The 14470-nt window shown below is 39.4% G+C and overlaps 1 protein-coding gene across 2 annotated transcripts; it reads left to right on the top strand.

Moving 5' to 3' along the window:
- Positions 1-4050: 4050 nt before the first annotated feature.
- Positions 4051-11393, top strand: ESM1 (endothelial cell specific molecule 1). 2 transcript variants are annotated; one of them, XM_055555020.1, is made up of 3 exons: positions 4051-4351; positions 7316-7468; positions 11231-11393. In XM_055555020.1, the coding sequence occupies exons 1-3, from the start codon at positions 4051-4053 to the stop codon at positions 11329-11331; spliced, it is 555 nt and encodes a 184-aa protein (XP_055410995.1). In that variant the 3' UTR covers positions 11332-11393. The 2 variants fall into 2 exon arrangements, with proteins under 2 accessions (XP_055410995.1, XP_055410996.1); XM_055555021.1 differs by lacking the exon at positions 7316-7468.
- Positions 11394-14470: the final 3077 nt, after the last annotated feature.

The following is a 14470-nucleotide window of genomic DNA, read 5'->3' on the forward strand; positions in this document are numbered from 1 at the left end:
CAATTAAAAATAAATTTAAATGAAAAAAATGAAAAAAATCACAATGGTATTTTAAATGCACAAAGTGTATTGAGTTGAATAGTTATATGGTTTTTATTGTGTCTCCAGCCCCTACTGCAGAAGGCCACATGCTGTCCTTTGGATCGTGAAGTGGTCTGTTTGACCCACCATGGCTTGAACTTGCATTTTCAGAGCTGTGAAAGCTTATGTGATTCCTCCTGACCTCACTGACAGCCGATGTACACAATAAGGTTAGAGATTTGCTGGCTGTACCTCAAAGGAAGCCTGCCAGGTGGACTTCTATCCTCAACATCACCAGCTTTGCCCTCATCTTTTTTTTCTCCCCTGCAGATTAAAGATGGCTTCTTGTTAACTCATGCTCTGATTTCCTAACTCTTCATGGTCATAGCTAGTTTCCTAATAAGACAGGTTGATCTGAGCTCAGGGTTGGGAGAGACAAAAATGTAGCTAGACAAAAATCCCTTAGAGACTGTGCTGGGACCAACAGTTTTTGTGGGGTCTTGAAAAGAGTTGAAGGAGCCCCAAAATGAGCTGTTAGGTACCACTTGTTGAGTTGGTTTTACCATCTGTGAGCTCTGTTGACCATATTTTCTTTACTCTTCTGTGTATTGTGTTACAGTTTGCTATTATTTGTGAATTTGGTATCCTCAGTTGATATGTTCTTTCTGTGTTGTTATCATTTACTAAAGGTATTACCAATTTTGAGAAATGCAGAAGGTGGTTGGTTTCCTGTGAGCTCCTCTTCTTCCCCTCAACTCTTGGGATTTGGACATTCAAGGCCTTTATTGTTTCTTCTTTAAATTCCTATAAAAATCAGAAGATTCTTACTTTTTTTTAAAACTCAGTGCCAATTTTGTGATGGCTGTATTTTTAAATTGAAGAGTAGCCATGGTTTATTGAATGCATATTACTTGACTGACACTTTCCATCACTCATCAGTCTTGACATTGACCCTATTAAGAAGGTATTATTAGCCCATTGTGTGCCATGTAGAAATGGAGGCTTAGAGACAGTAAACTAATTATATTTAGGGAGTGAGTGGCAGAGTAGAGATTTGGATCCGGCTCTCACAGAGTCCAAAATTTATAGCTAGACCAAATTAGTGTGCAGACTGGACCCAGTCCAAAAGAAATGAAGGCACAGATGATGTTTTCTAATTTGAATGAAATACTGGCTAACATTTAAAAATTAGGGGATTACATTCAAAAGTCTGGATTCTACCTTCTCTTTAAAGAAATCAGAAGATTGGGCACAATGCATATTCTTACATGGCAGCTGTCAGCCAACCCTAGGGAGTGGCTGCTCCCCTTAGAGGAGGCATGTGCTTTCAGGTGGGCAAATCCCCTCCCTTGTATCACATGCCACCTGGTGTAGCTTACCACCTCACCCACTTGGGTCACCTGTTTGGAATCTACGTGTCTTTGACTTTACAATCTTTGTCCTAGTTTCTGGAGATGGTCTGCCTTAGGGTTGGAGTCCTGTTTTTATGATTTGCTAACTGTGTGACCTTGGACAAGTTACGTAACTCCGTGAGTCCTCAGTTTTCACATCTCTAAGATGGTGCTAAGAATAGCACTTAGCTCTTGAGGTTTCTTTGAAAATTAAGTGTGGTAACTTCCATAAAGAGCTTAGCATGATGTCTGATACATCATAAGCTTTATATCAATAGAATAGTTAGGTGTTATTAATAACCACTATCCTGATTAACCACTCTTCTTGAAAATAGCTCAGCAAAGTTTGAACAAGAACCCTTTCTCAGGATCAGCCTCAATTGTGAACAAGGCCATCAGACCATCGGCCATGGAAGCATGATCATGTTGTAATTGGCAATATGAGTTTGATATTAGACTGACATGGTTCAAGTTCAACCTCTGACATTACAGGGATCTTGGACAAATTATTCAGTGTCTTTCTGACTCAGATTCCTCACTCATAAAATGGGCATGAAAATGGTACCTAGTTCATAACATTGTGGTGAGGATCAAGTGAATTAATACATGTAAAATGCTTCAGAACAGTGTTTGGCACATACCATGCACTCAATGGATGTTACCCACTATTGAAAACAATTAATCAGTGTGCCATTTGCCAAGTCTATGTTTCGTTCTAGGAGATTAAGGTAGAATATTTGAAACTGGATTGTCATGAAAAATTTGGGAAATTTGGAAGCTGAGTCACGTGTTTTCATTTCCCGTGTTCTCAGTTCCCTGTACCTTCTGTCTCCTGCTGCTGCTGCTGCTGCTGCTAAGTCGCTTCAGTCGTGTCCAACTCTGTGCGACCCCATAGACGGCAGCCCACCAGGCTCCCCCGTTCCTGGGATTCTCCAGGCAAGAACACTGGAGTGGGTTGCCATTTCCTTCTCCAATGCATGAAAGTGAAAAGTGAAAGTGAAGTAACTCAGTCGTGTCCGACTCTTAGCGACCCCATGGATTGCAGCCCACCAGGCTCCTCCATCCATGGGGTTTTCCAGGCTAGAGTACTGGAGTGGGGTGCCATTGCCTTCTCCTACATCCTTCTAAAGCTGCACTTTCGAAGGCTGATCATCAAGTTGCATCCAATGAACTCAGCCTTAGCTTCTACAAGGGACAAAAGCTTAAGCGATCAGCTAGATTCATACCGTCAATTCTCAAAAGGGAGGCAGAGGCTGAGAGGAGCCCTGTGGCTTGCCTATCACTACATTGTGACGAATCGAGAGCTGTCAACCTTATTGGTATATTTACTAGACGACAGTGAGATTTTGTCTATTTCGATAGGTGGATGCAGCTTAGAATCCAACACATAGCTGGTGCAAGAACTCTCCTCTCTCCTCTTTCACTTTGTTTTTTCCTGTCCCACAAACCTTGCTTAATGAGGCCTTGATCCAGTTAATGTACTAAGAGGACTACTTGGTCTTTCCTGGAGGGATCTAAGCACTGTGACCCTCCATAGCATGTAGACCTTGTTCCCTGATGGGTTATGTTTTCCCTTCTCTGTGACTTGCCTCCCTGGACCACATTCCGATTTGCCTGCTGGCTCATTTGTTTCCTTGGGCTGGCTGCCTTGTTTGGTGGTTTTTAGTGAGGATTCTGATCAATGCCAGGAGGTGAGGGGAAGGGCTCCGAGTGGGCTCAATCATTGGACAAGCAGACTTGGTGATGGATGAGCCTTCTCCCCAGTGAGTCTTGACTCAGGAGAAGTCCAGCTGGTAAGTTTTTCCAGAATTGAGTAAACCAGAAGCAGTGCCAGCAGTGTCTTACCTCTTGTGGTTTTTGTATTGATCTGAAAGGAAATTCTCTGCGGCAGTTCCACGTTTCACTAGAAAATACAACTACATCCATGATGAACTTAGATATATGTCATATGAGCTGTTTTAGAAAAAACATTTGACGAGGGGTGGGAGGAAGGAAGAGAGTGTCTTTAAAAAAAAATCCCTTTCAAAATATTTTCTTTCTTCTCAGTATTGAAAAGGCACACTATAACCCTTTCTTCCAAATGATCTCATAGCTGTTTATTGAAGGGAAATACCAAATGCTTATTTATTTATTTTAAAAGGAGCTTCTTCGGTTCACATCGATGATTCACATCGATATAATTTTCCTCCTGACTGCAGAGGCTCTGAGACAAAGCAACACCTCAACTGATGTGCCAGTGTCAGAACAATTCCTGTCCTGGAGGAGGGTGTGCAACCTTCTTTATTCCCCCTTCACAGACGTCCTTGAGCCCTTGAGACGGATGTGAGCGAGTTTTTCAGTCCTCATGCAAAACAACCATCTAAACATAACAGATGACATCAGCTCAGGCTTTTCAATTCCTGGATGGCAGCAGCGTGTTAATCCAGCCTTCATCCTGGATTTCATAAACTAAAACAAGAGCCTGGCAGGAGGACAGCGCTGCTGCTGGGTTGAGGAAATTGATGACGGGGAAGCATGCGGGCAACCCAGTGTATAAAACTCATAAACGTGTAGGCAGACGCTCAGCTACCACTTTGGACGGCGGCTTCCCGCCAGCAGAGACCCCGCCGCGGGAAGCGGAGCCCGAGCCGCGGGAAACATGAAGCGCCTCCTGCTGCTGGCCACGCTGCTGGTCCCCGCGCACCTGGCGGCGGTCTGGAGCCGCAAGTACGCGGTGGATTGCCCCGAGCGCTGTGACAGTAGCCAGTGCAAAAGCAGCCCGCGCTGTAAGAGGACAGTGCTAGACGACTGTGGCTGCTGCCGGGTGTGCGCCGCGGGGCTGGGAGAAACCTGCTACCGCACAGTCTCGGGCATGGATGGCGTGAAGTGTGGCCCCGGGCTGAGGTGTCAGTTTTACAATGAGGAGGATGATTTTGGTGACGAGTTTGGTATCTGCAAAGGTAAAGAGCGACCCCTTGCTTCTTGCCCCTTGCCTAGGGCACCCTGCAGGCTTTTAGCCAGCGTGGGAAGAGAGGATTCTTTCCTTCTAATGCAAAGAGGGAAAATGCAGGGACCAGGTTCCCCCCAGAGGTGCTGTCATAGGGAGAGAGAAAGATAACTTTGCAGATTGCGGCTGAACCCTGCATGCAAGAAAGCCCAGAAAGAAATACAGCGTTTCACTCATGATGTTTAAGAGATTTTTTTTTTTAAGTTGCAATGGAAAATTGTGTTGCTTCCTTTTCTGGAAGACTTTAGAAATTTGACAGGTAATCTGTTATGGCTGGAGTAGGTGGTCTCTCTTCTACAGGCAGTGATTACAGAGGTCTGCACTGGATAACCTCTTGGAGTGGTGGCTGGCCCTGGGATTTAGTGATTCTTTGATCTTAAGAGAGTCCACAGGGTTGAGGGCACCTCTCACGATCAAGTATTTCTGATGCACACTAATGCACTTTGTGAAATAGGATGACTTAAGTCATCTAGCAAAAGGAGTCACGTTCTTGGAAGAGGATACCCTGAAGTATCAAACAAACCTAGAAACAAGCAAAAATAGCACCTAAAGAAAAAAATTGGAACTCTGTAAAGAAAAAGACTTAAAGAAAAACTTTATTCGGTTGAAATTATAGCTAAACAGTGTAGTTCAACATTTGCAGAATTTATTTCAAACTTAGTGACTATACATTAAAATGTTTAGAAATGAAAAAATGAAGATTTAAAAATACTCTATGGATACCTCATGATCTCCTTAAGGATTATTATTAAGGTTCAGTACATATGTGATAGCTCCATACATCAGTTTTATAGTACAAAAAAGCTTTTAAAATTAAAGGGACTAAGTTTCTAAATAATTCTTAATGTGTTTAATACAATTGTAAGCTTTTATGAATAATAATCATCCAGTATTGAGCTAATCTCATGAATTCTTTTAGAAAAATATAAGTTGATTAACTTTTAAGCCACAAAACATACTAAAGATTAGGAAATAAATGGTTGAACTTTAAGGAGAATTTTAGTTTTTTGCTTAGTTTATTTTTGTTTATAACCAATGAAAAGTAGAATACTGAGGAAACATTTTCTTTGGTGGACATTCACAGACATTTCTTTCAGCTGAGTGGGATCTGTGATTTCTGTAAATTACAGGGCTTATCAGCCAAGAAAAGAGTACTTCACATAAGGAAATTAGGGAGGAAGTGGTTAACGCAATCATACTTACTATATAGCAAGTATATGCCGTGTATTGCTTTTTCTCTTGGCATAAAAACTGACTCTGTATATGTGATTGTAAATGTCCAATTACATATGGGTAAAGAAACAGGCTGTAAGGCATCTGGAGTCTTTAGCACTCCAATATTCACTGAATGATCGAGGTAGCTGTTAATAAGATATATTTTAAAAAGCTGTTTAGGATAGCTCTTAGACATCCTTCAGATTGCAAATGGGTCTGGTTACGAACATTTCTCTTTCTGCTGGAAATAGTGAAGCTGTGTGAACCTCAACAGCTACATAGAGACATTGTATTTTGCTATAGGCAAAATTTTGTCCTTCAACTTTTTTTTACAGAACACCTCTGTGAAAACTGTGTACTATAGCTGTGTATCTGGATGTTTTCTAAATATTCAGATATTTTGCATTGCCTTGCCCATATAGCAATATTTATTGAACACCTACTATCTGCCCAGCACTATTCAGTATATTGGGGGATACAGTAGGAGCATAACTGAGAATTTGGCTAAAGTTTAATTTTCAATATCACTGGAGACACAGTCATATCCTAATCCTGCGTGCTTTTCTGCCAGAGGCTTTTTCAGTATCGCTTCTAAGGACTTCTTTTTTTCCCAGCAGAGAGGCTAGTGTTTAAAACCAGGTGCTTCTCTAATCTGAAGGATGCAGAGTACAGCAGTCATAAATCTCTTTAAAAATGTATTTCATCTTGATTATTCTGTGGACAATATTAAATTGCCAAAGACTTAGATGCCTCATGATTTGTTTCTTCACCCATGTGTGATTGCACATTTACAAGGACATTCTTGTGCCAGGAGAATAAATATTCTGCATCTATTCTGCTTGGCTGTTCAGGGCTGGCTGTTCTATTGAGATGCTGTTCACATCATAAAAAACATGCATTTTTAATGATGAATTTGTTCTCTTTTTCTCAATATAGTATGTTTTAGTCTAAGTATGGGAACTTCGAAGCTCTAAAAGCTTCCAGATTTGGGTAGGTATATGAATATATTCTCAGCTTTCTTCTCATTTAGCATATTGTATTTTAGCTCTGCAGAGGACTTTATTAGTGAATCCTCTTAACATCTGGAGGAGTTGAATATGCTTGTACTGTCGTTTTGATAGATAATGAAGTTGATAAGAGTTGGAGCAGATTGAGGATTGGTCACTTGATGAAGAGCTGAGATGACAGCCCTCTTAGCCCCTGGTTAGTTTAAGTCCTTTCCTAGACATTTAGAACAGTAAATTGCCTGTGGCTACAGAGAATTCAAAGACAGCATCATATCTTTTAAACTCTGTGAGGAGCTGATACACATGTCTTTTCAATTGCCCACCTTCACTGAGCTGTCACAGAGGTAGCCCAGTGAGACCCTGCCTTTTGGTTTCTAAGCAGACAGTAGACAGAATTAAAACCAGTTCAGAGATATTGGTTACGTGTATCTGTCTTCAGCTAAACTTCACAGCAAGGCACTACAACTAAGGAATCCATTATCTGGTCTTAGTGTGTGATTTCACATTTGTGACTTTAAGCGTGGGATTCACATTTCATATTTTCAAAGCTTGGGAGTTTCGGATAATTGGGCTTTATCTGATAGTCAAGATTCATGAGGTTTGTTCAATTACTGAGGCTGTGCACACAAGGACTGTGAAGTTGGAAGCTTGTGTACATCAAGAGCGCCCTCTCTCAAGCTCCCCTTTGTCCTCAGATTGTCCCTTCGGCACCTTCGGGATGGAATGCAAACAGATTTGCAGCTGTCAGTCTGGCATATGCGACAGGGTGACCGGCAAATGCCTGCAGTTTCCCTTCTTCCAATATTCAGTAGCCAAGGTTACCAACCAGAGATTTGTATCACACACAGGTAAGAACTGATTCCCAGGTAAACATTGAAACAATAGTCTCATTTTCAGTTTGAATAAGAAAAATTATGGATGAGTAGAACAAGAAGTTGGTTTAAATGATTTTGTTTCTTTTATTCTAGTTACGGGAAAGGTAGGTGGTTGTTGAAATTTGCTGCAATGTTACAAAGAGATTCATTAATAATTTTTAGATTGTACAATTTTCCACAAAGTGTACCCAGTGTATAGTGAGGATAAATATGATTGATTACCCAAAAAGGTAATAAAAATAACCAAGACATACAAAGCTCTTTAAATTCTTCGGTGATCTGTTTTATATATGTACTAGACAAAGCTACTTCTCTCCCAACTTAACAGTGAAAGAGTATTCTGAGGAATTTATTGGATAAGGCTTAAGAGCCAACATAGAAAATATAAAACATTTCTTTTTAAAAACCAAATGGAAGTATTTAAGTGGAATAATTCCAAGCATGTCTTTTTGTGGATTTTGGAGAGAATAAGAGATAGTATCTATGATTAAAATTTGGGAATCATCTCTAAACCTTTGAATGACAATGTAATGATACTCACATGCTGATTGTTAGTGCTTATGTATTTCTTACACAAGTTATTAGAATGTGAGAAATAAAGCTTGTAAGATGATGGTAAGTGCATATTTGGTTATCTTGTAGAATAAATGGTAAAACTGGAAGTAGCTCATTTAAAGCAACATGTAGTCACAGCAACTACCAGTATCCACAAACTATACATTTTTCTCCCTTAGATATAAATAGTTGACAATCCAGATTTATTTCAGTTCTTGTTTTCTGGTTCTTCACACTTCAAATTAATTAAAATTTGAAATATTTGACAAATGTGCTTATTTCTCAGCTTTACCTCCTTCTTATATGTGGGTTCAATTAAGTACCTCAAAATAAATGGGAAATGTTGTATTTTTACGTGAATTATTAAGTGTGGCTATGGCCTTAAACATTAAAGTGAAACCTTAAAAAAAAAAACCTATTGCATGAATATATTTGTGAATACCTGATCTGGAAATTAAGATCAATATTGACATTTTAAAACTTATGACTTGTCCCTATAGTCTTTGACAAATAATATGGAAGAAAATTGAGTTTTAAGTCCTGAACAATTTTTATTGAGGTGAAATTCACCTAACATAAAATTAACCATTTTTAAATGAATGATTCAGTGGCATTTAGTACATTCACAGCATTAGAAAGTCACAGCCTCTATCTAGTTCTTGAAAAATTTTCTTAGCTCCAAATAAAACCAGTGCCCATCAAGTAGTTACCCCCACTCTTCAGCCCCTAGCAACCTCCAGTCTACCTTCTAACATTTTTTAAATGGTTCAATTGCCAGGTTCCCCAGGTGGCTTCCCAGGTGAAGGACCTGCCTGCCAATACAGGAGACTTAAGAGACAGGGGTTCAGTCCCTGCATGGGGAAGATCTCCTGGAGGAGGAAATGGTAGCCCACTCCAGTAGTCTTGCTGACAAATCTCATGGACAGAGGAGCCTGGTGGGCTATGGTCCAAAGGGTTGCAAAGAGTCAGACATGAATGAAGTGACATAGCGTGCACACACGTTTGAAACTTATTGTTTCAGCACTGCTAGTTGCCTCAAATACTTGAAGCTTCTTTTGTCTTCTTTTGCTTTCTTAAAACCACGGGCTACAAACAACACTGAAGGAACAACTTTATTAACAGAATCCCTCTTCTCTCATTAAGATTGCTCCTGACCTTTCTCACCAAGAGAGAATTGAATCTGTCACTCTTTGGGGTGTATTTCTGGGAGCCATGCTCTAGAACTCCTCTGAATGTCCTCGGTGATGGAACTCTTCTCTCCCCTCAATGCTTCCTGCTGCACATGCAGGAGCACGTCTTCTGCTTCTCTGGACCAGTGTGCTTCTCTTTCCCTTGAGCTTGTCACTTTCTCTCATTCGCTTGCAGATTCTGCAAAAATCTTGACCAATGTATAGTTACCTTGGAAAAAGATACTCTGGACCTTGAACAACATGGATTTGAACTGTTTGGTCCACTTATACACACATTTTACCCCCAATAGATATAGTACCTATATTTTCGCTTTACAGATCTTTAAATTAACTAAGTGTGGGGGGACATTTGTTTTCAATTAGAGATCACAGTCCACAGAGTCAAAAGAACTAGGGTTGGAGTCCTGAATTTATTGAAACTCAGCTTTCTGTCCTTGGGTGAGTCATTTACCAGTTACTTTATTTGGGGGGCAGACATAGTGGTAAGTGGATTTTCCACTGCTCAGGGGTCGGCACCTCTAATACCAGCATTGTTCAAGGGTCACTTGTATTTTGCTGGATGAAAATTACATTAAGGGTTATATAAAAAATATTTCTGTACTCAATTAGATATCAAGATTCTTATTAGAAATTTATGGAAAATGCATTTTCTGACCTAAGGTGTTTCCTTTGATAAAGGAGCAACTAAAGATAACTATTAGTGTCCTCTTCTTAAATCTTCCTGGTGGCTCAGCTGGGAAAGAATCCCCTGCAATGTGGGAGACTTGGGTTCAATCTCTGGGTGGGAAGATCCCCTGGAGAAGGGAACAGCTACCCACTCCAGTATTCTGGCCTGGAGAATTCCATGGACTGTACAGTCCATGGGGTCTCAAAGAGTCGGACATGACTGAATGACTTTCACTTTTGTAAATCTTAGATTGAGGATGGAGTGCAGAATATCCTAAAAACCTCGTGGTAAGGATGCGCAGGAGCCCTTCTGTTCAGTTGTGCATCTCCACATGGAACTTAATGAGCTTTAAGTGCTACTGTTTATAGGACGGGACTTGGTTGGGGCCTCAGTCCTTGCCATGAGTTTCACATCATCTCTGCCCAAGTCTGTTTGGGCCCAGACTTTGTAAATGGTGCCAAGGTTCCTCAGCACAGGGACTTCTGGAGGAGACTTTTATACCTTGATTGAATGAAGTGGTCTTTTCTAACTTTCTACCTGTTGGTCACAGCATCCTGGCGAGTGGGCTTCCTGGTTTCTCGTCTTCGTTTGTCATTGCTGTTTTTATTGTTTAGTAATTAGCTCTCTGACTTTCCAAGACTGGAAATTCACAAGCATCTTTTTTTTTTTTTTTTTTGTAGGGGGTAGTGAATTTACATGCATTTATCTACTGGATCATCCTAACCTCCTATAGCATTCAATTTCAGAATGTACACTGCAGAAACAAACACACTTCACTACTCTTAGAAGCAGAAACATTAAAAAAATTCTAAATATTAGAAACTTGTTAGGTAGAGCAAGGACTATTTCTATAAACGTTTATAAAAGGCCCTTTGGTATGCTTTCTGCATTCTAGAGCCACATCGGTACGCTAATTCCTCTTCCATATCAGATAGTAAAGAATCTTACTTAGAGATCTATACTTGACACTGTGTACTCATTCGGTAAGGATTAAGTGCCTACCATGTTCCAGGGACTGTTGCAACAGTGAACAAAACAAGTCCCTGCCGTCATAGAGCTGATATTCTAGTGGTACAGTGAGATAATACAACGGAAAAAAAAGACAAATAAATGTATGGAATAATGTCAGGTGACATCGGGTGAGCAAAGTTGTTTAATTCAAGGAAATGCTAATTGGTAGAGGGTAGGTGAACATGGAATAGACTTTTCAAATCTATTATAGATTTCACTGTAAATGTGTTATAATACAAAAATAAGACAAAATTTTACTTAATCTTGGAGTTATAAACATTTGGACATGATTTGTATTCCTTTTAATTTCAGAGCATGACGTGGCATCTGGAGACGGCAATGCTGTGAGAGAAGAACTTGTGAAGGAGAATGACGCCCGATCTCCTGTAATGAAGTGGTTAAATCCACGCTGATCCTGGGTGGGATTTCTGAGAGAAGACCCTGTTTTAACAATCATTCAACACACAGCCAACATTTTAGGAATTCTCTGTATTATAACATATGGACATATGATTTTTGGAGACCAAGTGTGATTTAGGGTGGGTCCACAAAAAAAAAGTAGGCTACTAACAATCCATAAAATGCATATGACTGAACTCTTTTAGATATTTGTTAAATATTTGAATGCATATAGATTTGTTAAATATGTGTTTTTAGTCGTAGTGAAGAACTAAAGATGCAATTTGGATAACCTTAACTTGGAGGGAAATCAGCCAAAGAGAAGGCTAGCCAAAGCTGAAGACCACAGCCAGTCTATGGTTCTTTGACTCGATGTACATTAATGTCCAGATATGGGCTGGAGAGAATTAAGAGCAAGACAAGGTGGGGGTGGGGGCTGGGAGGGTATGATATTTAGGTCTTCCTTTGGTAGCTTCAGTAGAACTTACTTGTGCTTTTTTTTTTTTTTTTTTCACTTTGGAAAAAGTCAAAACAAAACAATCCCTGAAGGAAGTGGGACGTTTGAAGCTTGTGGGACTTTGAGCAGCAGCCTTGAACTGAGGCAGGTTTCAAAGGATGGCTAATGCAGTTCCCAGTTTACCGCGTCTGAGGGATGGTTCTTGGGTACAGGGCAAATACACACTCCATAAATGGTTTTAAAGAATGCCATCTCAGATTGAGAGTAAGGAAGTATTTTGCCCACTTAGGAGAAGTGTAAAGGTAAATATTTATGTATATTTTTAAACACTTGTTAGTACAAGTCATCCTCCATACCCATATTTATCACTGTCTTGAGAAAATAAGCATAATATCGTTGTTTAAAATGGTTAGAATAAAAGTATAATTCTCTAAGCTTTTCAAACATCCAAGGCATGGTAAATTTGTTATCAATAATTATAGTAATATTAACAGTAAGTATAAGAGAAACCTGGAAAAATTTGGTCCCCATGGATTTATAAAATGTCGAAACACATGAGGGAATTTATTTAAAAGTAAGTGCAATGATTTAGATGAGCTTTAAATTTAAAGTAGAAAATGCTTTTTATTAAGTTTGGAAAAGAGTCAATTTTCACAGGAAATGTCAACTTTAAAATATAGTTCATTTTAATGTATTTTTTTCTTTAAACTTGGGTGATAAGTGGAATTATGAGTACCCTTGGAAGGATCTTAGCACAAACAGGACTGTTGTACTAGATTTTGTTAGGAAATATTTGCAGAAGTATTTTATTTGGAGTGAAGAATTATTTAAGATTATTTCACTATTTGCCTGTATTTTGATCTCGAAGTTTGCCTACAGAGTTGTGAATGTGTGTGTGGGAGGGTCTTTTAATGTAAGCTGAATAAGCTGTTTGGATTTCTTTTAAAAAGACAAGTTTATGATTGATCAATAAAAAAAAACAAGACAGTCACTCCTGAGTCCATTCATGACTTCATTGATCATTAAAATATTTAAACGATTCATTCAATGAATAATAACTCATTAATGCACATTAAAGGACAGGCTTCTCATGTAAATTTTCTCCTACAGATAAGCATCCTTGTCAAAAATTTTTCCTTTGCCTTCTTACAGCTTCCTAAAAAAGTTGGTCCTTGTATATTAACACATTTCACCGAGGAAAAACAAAAAACAAACAAGAAAACACTTCTATTGGTGTTTGACAGTGGTTACAAACATTTCAGTTAGGCAAAGACAAACATGTCAGTGCCTATAAAAGAGTAGAGTAACATACAGCTTTGAAGCTTGAGAATATAAAAATCAAGAATAGTATTAAACCCAACATTGTATAAATCAGCTACACTTCAATAAAATTAAAAAATAAGTTCATTCAGTCTTATATGGAAATTACAGAAACATTTTAAGTGAATTGATACAGTGCTGAAAAAATTATGTTTGCATTAGGAAAAATACTGAGTTTGCATAAATTAATTCTTTTTTTTAAAGAGGGGAGAAACTGGATGTGAATAAGATAATGTTACATTGATATAAGGTATAAATATTATTATTAAGCAAAGCAGAAAGCATCAAAAACCTTTACTTTCACCAGTGTGCAGTGAAGTTTCAGAATATGCTTTCAAGGGGTAAGGTTACTTAAAGATCTGCCGTCTTGAACTAAAGTCCAGGACACAGTTCAGTTGCCCCTTTGGGATAGTGAATGGTGGAATACAAGCTAGACTAGGGCAGGGCTTGCCTCTGCTCCTGAGTCTGCAGCAACCACATATGTGACCACAGACACAAACAGAGGTGGGTTGATCCAGTCTTAGTTGCAGGCATGTTTTCCAGCTACCCAGCTTCATGTTACTGAGTACTTTTTGCTTTCTTCATTCCAAATACTAGTACCTGTCTATCTTAAATTGCTCTGTCATCTTCTGACTTTATTCTTCATAGCAGTGGTCTCCTAAATCTTTGGATTTTGCATATTTTTACTGCAGATTTTGAGCATGCAAAACTGCTCAAAATGGTATTAGTGCATTATGTTCATTATAAAATGTATATAATTGCTCATTCGTGTCCAACTCTTTGCAACCCCTTGGTCTGTAGCCTACCAGACTCCTCCGTCCATGGAATTTTCCAGGCAAGAGTACTGGAGTGGGTTGCCATTTCCTTCTCTAAGATACCGGGGTCCAGCCCCGGTGGAGTCAGGGATTTCGAAGGGGAGACGGCTTTGGCGATCAGGATACGATAGAATTAAAGATATAAAGAGTGGTTAAATAAGGATAGCTCAGTGAGAAAATTCAGTGGAGAAAAGAGGCTGAATAACTTGGTTTATGTGGAAAGCTAATAAAATTCCAAAATAAGGAATTTGCGTCACCTACGTAGGCCACAGGCATCCTCCTGTTCTCCTGAAGGAGAGGAGACACTAAGGCCTCCCCAGTCAGATCTTAGAAGCCCAGGCAAAATTAGTAGGCTTGACGAGCCTCCATGCCCCAGATGGATATTCAGCCAGAAGGTGACAGAAAGAATGACATGGGGAGACCAAGTTTCAGTGAACAAGGCCCGCACTTTATTTTCCAAAGTAGTTTTTATACCTTAAGTTGTGCATAGAGGATAATGGGGAAAGGGGTAGAGTTAGCAGTAAGCCAGGCTTTTTTCCTGCAAACTTATCATATGCAAAA

This window comes from Bubalus kerabau, chromosome 18 (genome assembly GCF_029407905.1).
Source record: "Bubalus kerabau isolate K-KA32 ecotype Philippines breed swamp buffalo chromosome 18, PCC_UOA_SB_1v2, whole genome shotgun sequence".
Classification (NCBI taxonomy): Eukaryota; Metazoa; Chordata; class Mammalia; order Artiodactyla; family Bovidae; genus Bubalus; species Bubalus kerabau.